This window comes from Megascapheus bottae, chromosome 18 (assembly GCF_031878675.1).
Source record: "Megascapheus bottae isolate mThoBot1 chromosome 18, mThoBot2.hap1, whole genome shotgun sequence".
In the NCBI taxonomy this organism is placed as follows: domain Eukaryota; kingdom Metazoa; phylum Chordata; class Mammalia; order Rodentia; family Geomyidae; genus Megascapheus; species Megascapheus bottae.
In genome coordinates this window covers 5,253,286-5,267,086 of record NC_143526.1, presented here as the reverse complement: position 1 = coordinate 5,267,086, position 13,801 = coordinate 5,253,286, and the positions used below count along the sequence as shown (strand labels likewise).

At 41.0% G+C, this 13,801-nt stretch overlaps 1 protein-coding gene across 1 annotated transcript in view; it reads left to right on the top strand.

Annotated features, from left to right (window-relative positions):
* Gadl1 (GAD like acidic amino acid decarboxylase 1) overlaps positions 1-13,801 on the top strand; it is a 226,650-nt gene that overhangs the window by 51,851 nt on the left and 160,998 nt on the right. The window contains exons 4-7 of the mRNA XM_090352917.1: positions 3,079-3,205; positions 6,107-6,197; positions 9,488-9,594; positions 10,327-10,442. Coding sequence (XP_090209043.1) covers positions 3,079-3,205; positions 6,107-6,197; positions 9,488-9,594; positions 10,327-10,442 — 441 coding nt within the window. The remainder of the gene's footprint in view (positions 1-3,078; positions 3,206-6,106; positions 6,198-9,487; positions 9,595-10,326; positions 10,443-13,801) is intronic.

Below are 13,801 nucleotides of genomic sequence, written 5' to 3'. Positions count from 1 at the left end.
CAGCAATAAAAAACAAAACAAACTAAACAAAAACCAGGAGAAACTTGTGACCCTAAACTACCAACAAGGAACCCAACCTTGCTTACAATGTAGTAGACATGCAGGCTTTCTAGGCCCCTGAAGTTGAGGTGAAAGCTATTTGGAATTGGAGAAGGTTGGGTGATGTTTATATACCTTGGGAGTTTGGCCTAGTAGTAGAGTGCTTGCTTAGCATGCACAAAGACCCAAATTTAACTCCTTGGTACTACATACATAGAAAAAGCCAGAGGTGGTGCCATGGCTCTAGCCTTGACAAAGCCAAGGACAGAGCTCAGACCCTAAGTTTAAGCCCAGAACTGGCCAAAAAAGAAAAAAGAAAAGAAAAAGAAAATCAATCCCCCCCCAGCACCCTCAAAAGTGATGTGCAGATTCATCCCATACTTCGGAAGGTGATGATTCTTAGTTTCCTTTCTAGTAGATATTCTTTCTCAGCCACTGGAAATTGTGCTATAAGTTCTTTTCAATAAAAGTAAACTTCATGAGGTCTGAGAAGTCATATGACAATCATTATGATCAATATATGAAAGTCTTGGGCTGGTAATGTGGCTTAGTGGCAGAGTTCAACCACTGAGTCATGCCTACAATCCCTTTTGCATCAGTGATTTTTGCCATGAGGCCTCCTCTCTTGTTTGGGCAGAGGTTGTACCACAATCCACCTATTTTATGCTTTCTGTCATAACTGGCATGTCAAGTTGCCACAGTACCTGCCTTGTTTCACTGAGTGATATCATGCCTCCCCCTTTTTTTGGCCTGGAACTTCAGTCCTTCCCATCTCAGCCTCCCACATAGCTGGAATAACAGGCACACCCCACCCCACTCCATCCCACCTTGGAAAGGGCTTAAGCCCAAACTGACTCCAGAAGATGACGGTCCTAATCTCAGCCTGTCAGGTAGCTGGGATTATAGGTATCTAGGATTATAGATGAGAGCCATTGGCTGATGACCACAAAGGAATATTTAAGGCCCTTTCTTTTTTTTTTAAAGGTCTTCTACTTCTTCACCTCCTATTCCCATACACTGGTCTCTGATTCTACCTCTGTGACAAACTTCTCTTTTCCTACTTGGAATGAATCCTATGCTTACTTTGTCCTTTTCCAGTCTGACTTCTCAACTGTATTTGGCAGTGGAGCTGTGAAAGGCAGCTGTTCTTCCTTTGGGCAGCATGACTTGTTGTTCAGATTCTCCTTCCTTTCTTGCCTGTCTTCTACATGCATTTCCTCAAGGTCTGGTGTTTCTGAGGACTCCTGGACCCTCCTTCACTCCCTATAGGTTCTCCGGACCACATCATTGGCCTGCTGGTACGTCACCACAGTCCAGCCTGGAACTCTGTCCTTCATGGAGCCTCACACGGACAGCTACATCTATTTTGGATGCTCAAAACTCCTCACCCTCCTAGTCTCAAATAGATCCTTCTATAGCCCCAATGCCATCAGCAAAGCCTGGATCAAAGATAGAAGACACAGGGACAGCCTTGCCCATTCCTCTAGTCCCACCGTCAGCATTGAATTGATTTTATTTCCAAAGGTTATTTATTCTGCAATTTTAATACTTCTTGGAATTCTATACTTTATGTCTATGTGCCTTCTCATTCAGATCACCACCACTGTCCAAATTTATTATAGCTATTATAGTTTTATTTGGAATTTCCACATAGAAAAGAAAGTTAACCTCCAAAACACAGACATAACCATCTTATTCCTCTGTTCTAAGCATTACTGTGGCTTCTTTAGAAATTCCAGCTATGTTCCCATAAAGCCTACTACAATACAACTTGCTATCTTTCTCCATTTACTTCTTCATTTATTCTACATATCTCAATGAGTTTGTGAACATAGCAGAATGTGTTAGATATTGGGATCTATGTTTGAGCAGACAGACCTCTGCTCTCTGGGACATTATATAGAACTAATCGACAAGTGAGTATCATACTACATATCTGAGTATGAAAAAGACTATGGCAAAAATGAGAGCGAAGAAAGCCAGGGAGATAGAGATCAGGTAGGTAGTAGATTGTTGTGTGGGTTTTCCAAAACATTTTTATTGTTATTGCGAAGGTGATATACAGAGGAATTGCCATTTCAAGTAGTCACTTTTAAGTAAGAGGCTCTGCTGTAGTTGAAGAAAGCAACACATAATTGAGCAAGTCTGGAACAAAGAGAAGGAGTTAACTATAAAGACATTTAAGGGAGAAGCATTCTATGCCAGGGCCCAGCTATATGAATACCCTAAGATGCGAATTGTACAGTGTGCTCAAGGCAATGGAAATGACTTTTCCAAGGAGTAAATGGAGCTCAATAAGACTGGAGGGGTCCTGTAGCAGGGGAAGGCAGCCATGTGGGATTCTTGGGTGTACCTGTGAAGACTTCAGCTCTTTTCTTGAAGAAGTCAGTGGTGTGTTTGGCCAGAGATAGCTGGTAGATTTCATGGGGTAAGGGTTCGTGCAGAGAACAAACTTAGGAAATCATACAAGTGACCAGCTCTGCTAATAAGCATCTCTCTTTTTAAAAGGCCATGCTCCTGGGGCCGGGAGTTTTGCCTAGTGGTAGAGTGCTTGCCTAGCATACACGAATACCCGGGTTCGATTCCTCGGTACCGCATACATAGAAAAAAGGCAGAAGTGGTGCTGAGGCTCAAGTGGTAGAGCTCTAGCCTTGAGAAAGTCCAAGGACAGTGCTCAGGCCCTGAGCCCAAGCCCAGGACTGGCAAAAAAAAGGCCATGCTCCAGCCACACCAAACATAAACATACTCAGTTTCCCAGAGTTGCAGCAAGCTCCCTGTTTTACAGCCTCTTGTCCCTGTATCCTCTGAATCTGTGTCACAGGTCAGACATGGGTCCTCCAGTGGTCCTTCTCTGACCATGCCCAGCTCAAGTGGCCTCTCACTGGTCCCCAACAATCGCTGCCCCATGTCATAATTCTTTTTGGGTCTCTCACTCTCTGGCGCTTCATAAGGTTGAGTCTCAGTCTCAGATGCTTACCCCTTCTGCGTCCTGGGCTGGACTGGGTGTGTGGGTAACAGTGTTTTGTGCTCACCTTCTAGGTGTGTGAATGGCAGCCTCCTGAACAGCTGAGACAACTCCTGGACTTGGAGATGAGGGACACAGGAGAGCCACATGACCGACTCCTGAAACTCTGCCAAGACATCATCCACTTCAGTGTCAAAACCAGTAAGAACTCCAGCTTATTCCCTGATGTGTGCCTGAGAAACCCTGGCATGTTTAATAACTCAAGGATAATATTGTTTATGGGATACCAAGACTGGATAAAAAAGTAGTGGCTCTGGGCCTAGAGTTTGGCCTACTGCTAGAGTGCTTGCTTAGCATGCATGAAGACCGGGGTTCAATTCCTTGGTACCAAATACATAGAAAAGCCAGAAGTGGTGCTGTGGCTCAAGTGGTGGAGCACTAGCCTTGAGAAAGCCCAAGGACAGTGCTCAGGCCCTGAGTTCAGTCCCTAGGACTGGTGAAAAAATTAGTGGTTCTGGTATTTTTCCAATGGTCCATTTAATCCTTAATTCAGATTTCCTCCAAGGACTATGATGCCTAGATAAGAAACCGTTTGCGTGTGTGTGTGTGTGTGTGTGTGTGTGTGTGTCTGTGTGTGTGTCTGTGTGTGTGTGTGTCTGTGTGTGTGTGTTTGCCAGTCCTGAGCTTGAGCTCAGGGCCTGAGCACTGTCCTTGGGCTTTCCTCAAGGCTAGTGTTCTACCCTGAGCCACGGCACCACTTCTGGCTTTTTCTATGTATGTGATACCGAGGAATCAAACCCTGGTCTTCGTGCATGCTAGGCAGGCACTCTACCACTAGGTCAAACTCCTGGCCCCTGTGTGTGTGTGTGTGTGTGTGTGTGTGTGTGTGTGTGTGTTTTAATTTAATTTGTATAGTACTAGAGTTTGAACTCAGTGCCTTATACCTGTTCAGCAAGTTCTCTAACTACTTGAGTTACTACCCCATCCCTTTTTACTTTATTTTTCAGAAAGCATTTTATACTTTTGACTGGGAGCCATCTTGGATCACGATCTGCTTATCAGTGCCTCCAGCATAGATATTCTAGATGTGTGCCATCATGTTGGCTTAGAGAGTGTTTTTCTTATAAGCAGTACTATTTTTATTCAGGAGATATAGGTTAACTCTTGGCAGTTACTAATTTCTAAACCAGTGTATCAAATCTGGTAGGACAAAAGAAATACTCAAGGCAGATATAAGAAAAACATGTAGAAGGTAAATTTTGCATTCCTGTCTCACAATACCCACAACCACTATGAATATGCTGATGTGATGTCAGCCACACACTGAAATACAAATCCAGCTTGGCTAAAGTACCCTCTTCACCTGGAGAACAAGTCTTAACAGCGAGAGTAACTTACCAAAATATTCATGGCTGGGCTATGCGTAGATGGGTCACAGCTATAATTCTAACTACATCAAAGGCTAAGAACTGGAGGATCACAAGTTTGAGCCCAGCCAAGGAAGAAAGTTTGTAAGATAGCCACTGAAAAGGGTAGGTGGTGTGGCATTAAGTGGTAGAAGGTCAGCCCGGAAAACATGAGGTCTAGAGCTCAAGACCCAGTACCTGGGAAAAAAAAATCACATTTTAGTGTGCTGTGAAGGTGATCCATTACTTAAAACTATGCAGGCATTATGCTTCCTGAATTTTGACACTGGATTAAATTTAGTGGAAAGAGTATCATAAAGTCCTGACTAAAAATAATTGGATTAAGTTCCCCCGGGAAAGCCTGATATATATTTCACAAATTCAGCCTTTCAAAAGCAGAGATACATATCTTACTATTATAGTGCATGTCAGAAGTGGAGAATGACATTTAATGCAGTAGATTTTTCAGTTTACTGGTTATTTTCCATAATGTTACCATGGAAATCAATCATAAATTAACACAGAACTAAAAAAAAAATCTTATTAAAATTACTTGCACAGGCAAAGTCTGGCTTCCTTTGCCAGATGAGAATTTTCTGTTTTAATGGAAAATATATTTTCTTGATCTATTAGTGTTGAGAGAGAGAGGGAGTGGAGTGAATGAGGTGGGAAAAGGAAAAGCAAGAGTGGGAGAGAGAGAGAGAGAGAGAGAGAGAGAGAGAGAGAGAGAGAGAGAGAGAGAGAGAGAGAGAGAGAGAGAGAGAGAGAGAGGAGGGAGAGAGAGAGCGAGTGGGAGGGAGGGAGGGAGACAGAGAGAGACAGAAAGCTACACTCAATTTTATAATTTGTATTAAAGGGTCACTAGTTAAGTGATTCCAAAAATACTAAAATTATCATTAACTTGAAGGAGGAAAAGAATGTCAAATCATGCCAGTTGATCTGTTATTGGTGGGAATGTTTGTACTGTGTAAAACCAAGAACTTACGAGACCTTTTCCATGAGAGGAAAAAAAGTAAGACAACTGGAATTTGACAATGGTTGTTGGAAGGAGGCTGTGCTTGAAGTAAGCCTAATCAGAAAGCCCGTGTACACTAAGCACCAGTGGCTCATGCCTGAAATCCTAGCTAGTCAGGAAGCTGAGATCTGAGGATATTAGTTCAACGTCAGCCTGGGCAAACAAATCCATGAAATTCTTACCTTCAGTTAACTAACAAAAATGCAGAAATGGAGATGTGGTTTCAGTGGTAGGATGCTATCCTCAAGTGGGGAAAAAAAACAGAGTGAGAACTCCAGGCCCCTGAGGCCCTACTCCTAGCATCCACTCCAAAAAAATTATATGGAAGATGTGGAGTGAGTCCCATGTCACTCCATCTTCCCCACAGTCACATGGCTCAGGATCCAAAATACAAAGGCCATTCACGTCTGCGATCTCAGCATTGTCACAGTAATTTACAATCCCACCATCAATGTGTGAGGGTTTCTTTTCTTCCACATTTCCACTAGCATTTGTTGTTGTCCATTTTCTTTATGATGGCTGGGGTGAAATGGAATCTTTGCCATTTTGTTTTTAACGTGTTCATTAGCCATTTGTGCTTCTACTTCTGAAAATAGTTCATGTGTCCGTTTCTTTAGTTGGATTATTAATCATTTTGGTGTTTAATATGTGGAAACTGAATACTTTGTTTTAAATTTATAGATCACCCAAGATTTTTTAACCAGTTGTATGCTGGCCTTGATTATTATTCTTTGGTGGCTCGTTTCATGACGGAAGCATTGAACCCCAGCATGTAAGTGCCAAGTAATTGGAATTTCACTGGGAATATGGGTTAGAGATGCTTTCTAAGTAGATGGAATTTTATTTCACCATTTTAATCTATGTTTTCTTTTGCATACTTTCAACATTAATAGTAGTCTTAGTAGTAGTGCTAGACCCCCGAGAGATAATTGAGGAGCTGCTTGATGGAGACTGTTTTTATGCACTGACTGGTATAGTAGCATTGCCACCTCCATTTCACAAATAAGAATGTGATTTAAGGAAGTGATGCTATGGCTCAAGTGGAAGAGTGCTAGCCTTGATCTGAAGAGCTCAGGGACAGCGCCCAGGCTCAGAGTTCAAGCCCCACAACTGACCAAAAAAAAAATGATTTAAGCAGCTTTCTGTTCATTCCTGCAGGCAAAGCTGTGCAATTATTAAATATTAGAGACTTTGAATAAAATAGATCTTGATTCTTCATTTTGAAACAGAATCTAGCAAAAGAGACAATCTAGACTCCTGGAATTAATATAAAATTATTATGCAATTCACACTCTTATATGATGGAGAGGTGCCTGATACTGTAAATAAGAAAAACGTTTTGTAGCTGGTAGTTCAGAAATGTCTTCTCTAAAAATGTGACAAGCATGAGCTGAAGGATGGGTGAGCGTGAAACAGGTGAAAAGAAGGGAAATGAGTTCTAAGTAATGGGAGGCACATATCCCAATGGCCTATAGTGGGAAGCAGTAGGCTGTACACCATGAACCAAACTGTCGGCTGACAGAGTAATAGAGTATAGCAGAGGACACAAAGAGAGAGGTAGAGAAAATCCAGGCATTCAGTGCCTCAGTGATCTCATTTAGTCCAAATACATTGGAGATTGTTAGTCGTTTTGGTGAAATTTGTTGTTATAAAAGTTTCTGAAAATTATGGCAAGTATACTGAAGGGACCAAGTAGAAGGTAGCTATCTTTGTTAAGTAGTTTGTACTCAGATGGAAGTGAGAAAGAATAGGAAAAGCAGTGACTGTAGAAGATAAAACATAAAAGAAAACCCCTAGGTATATGTTGGGCCTTGGAAATGAGAACAGCTGGGACATGAGAACATGGGACATAAGGACAGGAAGTCCATTGCTGTGAATGTCCATAGACATTCACTGACATAAAAAGCATTAGGCAAGAGGACCAGAACTCAGACAGGCAGTGGATGAGACCAGTTCATTTTCAATTACAGGTGCTTGAGTTCTCAGGGACTTTGAGATATCCAAGAATATATATATATTATATATATATATATATATTAACTAGTCTGAGGGATACCTGGGCCTGGCATTCTGGTCTCCATAGGAAAGCTATGTAGTTGACTTGTGTCATGAAGTAAAGGTTGTAGAAATGGTGGCGTGCATGAGTTCTCCAAGGCAGTAGTTTCCAACATTGATTACTTTGTGGAATCAGCCTGAGAGCTACAAATAAAAATATTGGTTCCCAACTGGGCACGGTGGCTCACACATGTAATCCTAGCTACTCAGGAGGCTGAGAGCTGAGGATTGCTGTTCAGAGTCAAACCAGTCACTAAAGACCATGAGATTCTTACTTCCAATTAACCAGTAGAAAACTGGAAGTGGTGCTGTGACTCCATGGGTAAATGTGTCCCTGAGCTCAAGAACTTAGGGACAACACCCAGGTCCAGGGGTAGGGTGGTAGCCTTGAGCTAAAGAGCTCAGGGATAGTGGCCAAGCTCAGAGTCCAAGTCCCACAATGGAAAAAAATGGCTCCTGGGCCCCAACCCAGTTCAGTTTAATATGAATGCTGTAGGTGCACTCCATGTTTTGATATCTTGACAAAGCCCAACTAATGGCTTTCATGAGCAGTCTGGCTGGAGAACTACTATAAGGGCAGAAAGGGGATCAGGACTGGGCTTTGGCACCCAGCCTTTAATGGTTAGAAGACTAGAGAAAAGGGGAGGAGCAGGAGGGGATGGAGGAAGAGAGAAGTAAAGGCATAGAAACTGGGAAGAGCATGTCCAGAACTTCATGAGGGTGAGTGTTTTACTAAAGTGAAGACTGAGAAATGATATTGGTTTACCAAAATGGGTGTTATTGGCAAGGTCAGCCAGGAAAGCAAACAGCCAAGTTAAACTCTAACATCTTCCCTTCTATACCACAGGTTTTATAATTCCTTGTGTGGGTTATTTAATTGGAAATATGGTGTCTTGAATATTCAATTGAAACTAAACTGGGCCATCTATTCAAATGTGGCCATATTTTCCCTAGTGTTGTATTGAGTTTATTTTCAGTGACAGGTTTCAAACTAACTCTTTCTGGATACAAAAAAAAAATGATTGCGTTATTTATATTTTACATATACATAAAATACACTTTCCCCTACATTTCTGGTGTGTATAAACTGATATCACAGCATGGTTGAGATATGGAGCCTGTCTAGGCTTTGAAAGGATCTATCATGTGTATGGTGCTTGATCCACAGGCAATCGATTCTTTTGTTCCATCCCTAAGATTTCCCTTCCAGATGTTAAAATAATTGCATCAAATGCTCTGACCATAAATCTAAGTGCATTTGCTTGGCTTCCATTAATTCGGGAGTATATCTACTTCTTCTCATACAGTGAAATGCAATTGCCTCATTGGGGACACTGGTGACGCTTTGTCACCCTCAGTTATCTAACAAGACAACCAGATGCAATCATTTGGAATCCCTGGGAAGGCATTGAGGTAGACTTCTGTAAACAGGCTGCTTATTAAGAGCTACTCCAGGGGTTAACACGGGTGACATGGAGGATGCAGGATGGTAGCTTTGGGAGATAAGCTACTCTCAAGGCTTAGTATCAATCTCCATTGGCTTCCAGAGATTTTTTGCAATGACCTATCATCCAGTGTCAAGCCACAGGAAGGGCTTTGGCATTAGGACAGGTATCTCCCTGCAACTGAGGCAATCCTAACAGAGCTAGCATAGCTCTCTGACATCTGTGTTCCTGCCTGTGACAGGGGGCTGGGACACTGCCTGTGGCGGATATACAGAATCTCCATGCCCTGCCCTTTTCTCTCCTCCTGGAATTGAAGATGTCTTCTAAACTGGACGTGACTTGCCTATCCCTAAGACCTCCAGCTATTAGTGGTACTTATCTGATTATGACTAGCACAGTCATAATCAGGGAGATAACCCTTTTCCAGTGGATACATGTCCAGAGACTTCCTATACCTCTGCAGCCACTGGGTGAAATAAAACTCGCTGTGCATTTTCTTGGGACACCAAAGGGATGTTTTGACTCCAGCCATAGAAGTGAAGTGTTTTTTATATCTGTCTAGTTATACGTATGAGGTGTCCCCAGTGTTTCTGTTAGTGGAAGAAGCGGTTCTGAAGAAAATGATTGAATTTATTGGCTGGAAAGAAGGGGATGGAATATTTAACCCAGGTGAGTGCAAACAGTTATTTCCATCCCCCATCCACCATGAACATCTAAAAACTTATTTCCGAGGGGGACAACGCCTTGCAGGTTTACACAGTCCACAAAGTTAGAAATTAATAATGCTACTTGGTAAGTTGGTAGCCGGCATTTCTCTAAAGGGATTATACTTTGCCTAATGCTAATTTAATGGCATGCATACTGAATGAGTGAGAGATGTCTACAATTTGGGAGTTACATATCTACATTCTCAGATTTAAATCGAACATAAATGAAGCTTTCTGCTATTGGGAATTTGGAAAGACACAGATAAATCCTTCAAGTTTTGGAGTCCATTTTATTTAAGAAGGTTCCTAAATCACATTTGTTTATCTTATAATCCTTTTGTAGAGCCATGAACACGTATTGTGATCTCAATTTTATTGTTCAGACAACAGATGCGGGGGGGAGACTTAATTATGGAGTGTTGGCTATTAAGTTTGGAGCTGTTAAATTAAAACTTTTAGTTCAGAAAAAAATTGCAATGAGGGAATAGAGCAGAAATTGCTAGGATGGAAAAGTTTTAGAATTAGAGATTAAGGAGTAGGTAAGTGACGTATTAAGGATAATGAGTGGTCATATCTGGATGACTTTCAGTGATGTTCCACTAGACTAGAAGAGTTGTGACCATTCATGTTTTGCATTGTATTTGGTGCCAAAACTTCATGTAATAAATATGACATTTTAATTTTGTTTTTGTAGGCGGTTCAGTGTCCAATATGTATGCAATGAATTTAGCTAGATACAAATATTGTCCTGATGTTAAGGAGAAGGGTCTGTCTGGATTACCAAGATTCATGCTTTTCACGTCTACAGAGGTAAAATCGTATTCTTGTTGACAGATACATTGCTTTTGCCAAGAATGCATTATTTTAAAAAAGCTTGTTTATTTGAGAAGTCTTGCTGTGACTTTCTCCTATCCACGTGTGATTAATATGCCTGAATATAATCTAAGTTTGCATTCCAAGAGAGATTCTGATGAGACTGGAAGCAGCACCCCTGAACTCCAATTTCCACTTTACTCAAAATGTATAGTTTGTAACATTTTAAGGAGAGAGCAGTTCACTTGAAACTCCTCTCTCCTGTGAATTTTTTCTTCGTGTGTTTATTAGAAAAACCATCACTGCTGAGCTGAGATGCTTGCTCCTCTTGATACCTTGTAAATTTGCATTGATTGTCTAGCATAAATAATTTCTATCTTTCTTTTCAAGGGGACAAGAAGATATTGAATAACAGTCAACATCATACATACACATACTCCCTTATACACACAAGCTCCTATCACTTATTTTACTCTTCACTAAATGCGGTGTGGTCAAGTGTAGCTAAAAGCATTTATATGGAGTTACACTTCTCAGACTCAAGTTCCATCTTTGTACTACCTCAGTAACCTTTGATAAACTGTCTCTGTAATTCAGCTTCCACATCTATGTCTATATCTGTTGATCTTTGGATCTGATACTTTATCCTCAAACACAGTAGCTTTATATTAGTGCTTACAAGTTCGAAGACAACTAGCCCCAGGTCAGCTAACTTCGCTGGCTAGACTTACCTACCCAGATCATAGCTGACCAATGGCTTGTACAGGAGTTGCTCTTCTGGGGACCTCCAGTGATTTCTCTGTGTTCCATATGACACTGAGCTTGTGCTTTCATGTCCATGGTGAAGCACAAAACAGGATTTGAGATGTAGGACCTGTCTGAAAGGGTTCGTCTAGGAAGTATCTGTCAGCTCGATTCTTATCTGAGACTTGGTTCTTCTTTGTAAGTAAGATGCAATTGATGCACTTTCTATTGCTTTGAAATGTGGATAACTGGGAAAATATTACCTTATTTGAGAGTATTATGGAATGAACAATCCATCCCTGTCTGTTATTATTTGATGGACCTCAGAGGACCAGAAACACAAAGGGCTTTTCTGTGTTTCTACTGCAGAGCTGAGGAAACCCAGCTCCTGATGTCTACTTTGTGCTGTTCTTTGACTTTTTTTCATTCTTCTTTGGAGTTCAAATTTGATGGAATTACTTGATGCAATAGTCAGTCACCTTGGGAAGAGGGAAGGAATTCCATTGAGGCTAAGAATAAAGATCTTACCTAGAGAAGATTTATGGCACGGGACTGACTCGTGAATGGAACAGTGAAAAGGCTGAATTCTTATGTCATTGTGAAATCAGAACTAAGTGACTTTTTTTCCAGTTCCCCCCCAAAAGGGCATAATATATCCTTGCTAACAGATTAATTGAAGCTGAAGCCAGAAAATCAAAAAATAGAATGGAAATTACATGGGGGGAAAAATCTACCTTGGGAACATGCTGTAGATTTGAATATATATTTCTACCCTATCCATCCAGACCCTTTTTTGTAGCTCAATCATTTCCAGCTCTTTGAAGATACTTTAGTATTTCTCTGTTTATGCACATTTCATCCATTATTTAGTTAAAGAAATTATCGACTGGGCATTGGTGTCACACACCTGTAGCTGTAGCTACTTTGATCAAAGTTCATAGTCAGCCAGGGCAGAAAAGTCCATGAGACTCTCTAGTTAACCACCAAAGAACCAGAGTGGTGCTGTGGCTCAAGCAGTAGAATGCTAGCCTTGATCAAAAAAATAAAAAAGAAGAAAAAGAAAGAAAAAACAAAACACTAAGGGACAGTGTCCAGGTCCTGAATACAGGCATTAAAAAAAAAAAGAATCAACAAAATAGTCTTACCCTAACCTTTATGGTAGTCTTTCTGTTACTCTTTCTATGTTCTTGACAACTTGAGCAGGTGAATCTTTTGTCTTTTTGCTTTTCCAGACCAGCTAAACTCTAGCTGTACCACCAAATAGAGAATGCATGCCCTCACAATGTGGTGTTTTTGTAAACTCCAAGTTTTGATTGTAATTTGGCTATGAGAAGAGACCCGGGAGATCAGAATTCCCTCTACTATCTATATATCTCATGCAGCCTCTCCAGGAGTCTGTCACTAGGAAAGACAAGGAGATTTTGGGAGAAAAGGAATAAATGATCAGTACTATGGCACACACTTCTTGGGCATGTAGAAAACCTAAGTGTGTCCATCAAACCTAAGATTCAAATTATCTTTGGTATCAGAATACAGCAGTGATCATTGCAACTACAAGGTAAAGATTAAAAAGAAACTATCCTTTGGGAATAATTTTTTCTTTCCCAGGGCCTTGTGTTCTAGGATGCCCATCTTTGGGTTCTGTCTTATTAATCCTTGCATCTTAGGAAGGTAGCTCAGGTCTCCCTGACAGGCTAATATGTACCTTAGGGCCTCTTGCAAGAGGATGCCGTTGAAGGCTGCCTTATCTAGATTCTAGTTTTGGACTCCTGGGATGGAAGCTGTTATGTGTTATTGGAGAAATCTGCTGGATGTTTCTGTTGTGACATTTGGAAACTCTGCTGTATCTGTTTGTGAATTTCAACATGAAGACAGACAGAAAAAAAATGGAGTCCAAATGTTTGGGGCACAGGACCCTCTTGAGGAGAAAGTCAAGGTCACTGACAAAACATCCTTTCAGGAACCAGGAACGAAAAGTTCAGCTCAGTGCTGTCTTTTGTATGAGCCTTTTCTGTTTTATCCTTATAGAGATGAACACCTGCTGGGACCAGGGTACCTTCTGTAGATCTGAGGTTGGGTCTTAAACAGGCTTACTTTATCTTTTGCCAGTGTTGGGAACAAGTACCATTTGTTTCTGAATACAGTTGTTCCTTCTGAATTGCAGCTTTTTAGGTTTTCTCCTTTCCTTAAAACTACTCAGCATGTTTGTTGGAAGCATTGCCATTTTTTCTTTCATCCCCTTCCAGGGCCCCTTTCCTTCTTGGATGCTCTGAGATGTTTTAAGCTTCAGTTCTGAAGACTTTTTTTTTAATCTGTCTCTATCCTTCTGCATTGCCATTGGGCTGTACTTTGCCCCGAGGTACTTAGAGTTTCACGGAAGCTCTTCCTTCTATGGTTATAAGATTTCCCTTAACTCTATCATCTTAGCTGTGTCAGAGCTTTTTCCTCCAGCCAGAGTAGGTTGATCTAGCAAGTAGAGAATTAATTAAACTTGTTTTGTGTACATTATTACTCTTCAGCATGCATATGTTCTTGTGACATAAATGAAATAAATGCATCTTTCAGGCAGTTTGGATGGGTTCTATTTGATATTTGGAAATTAATTATTTAAG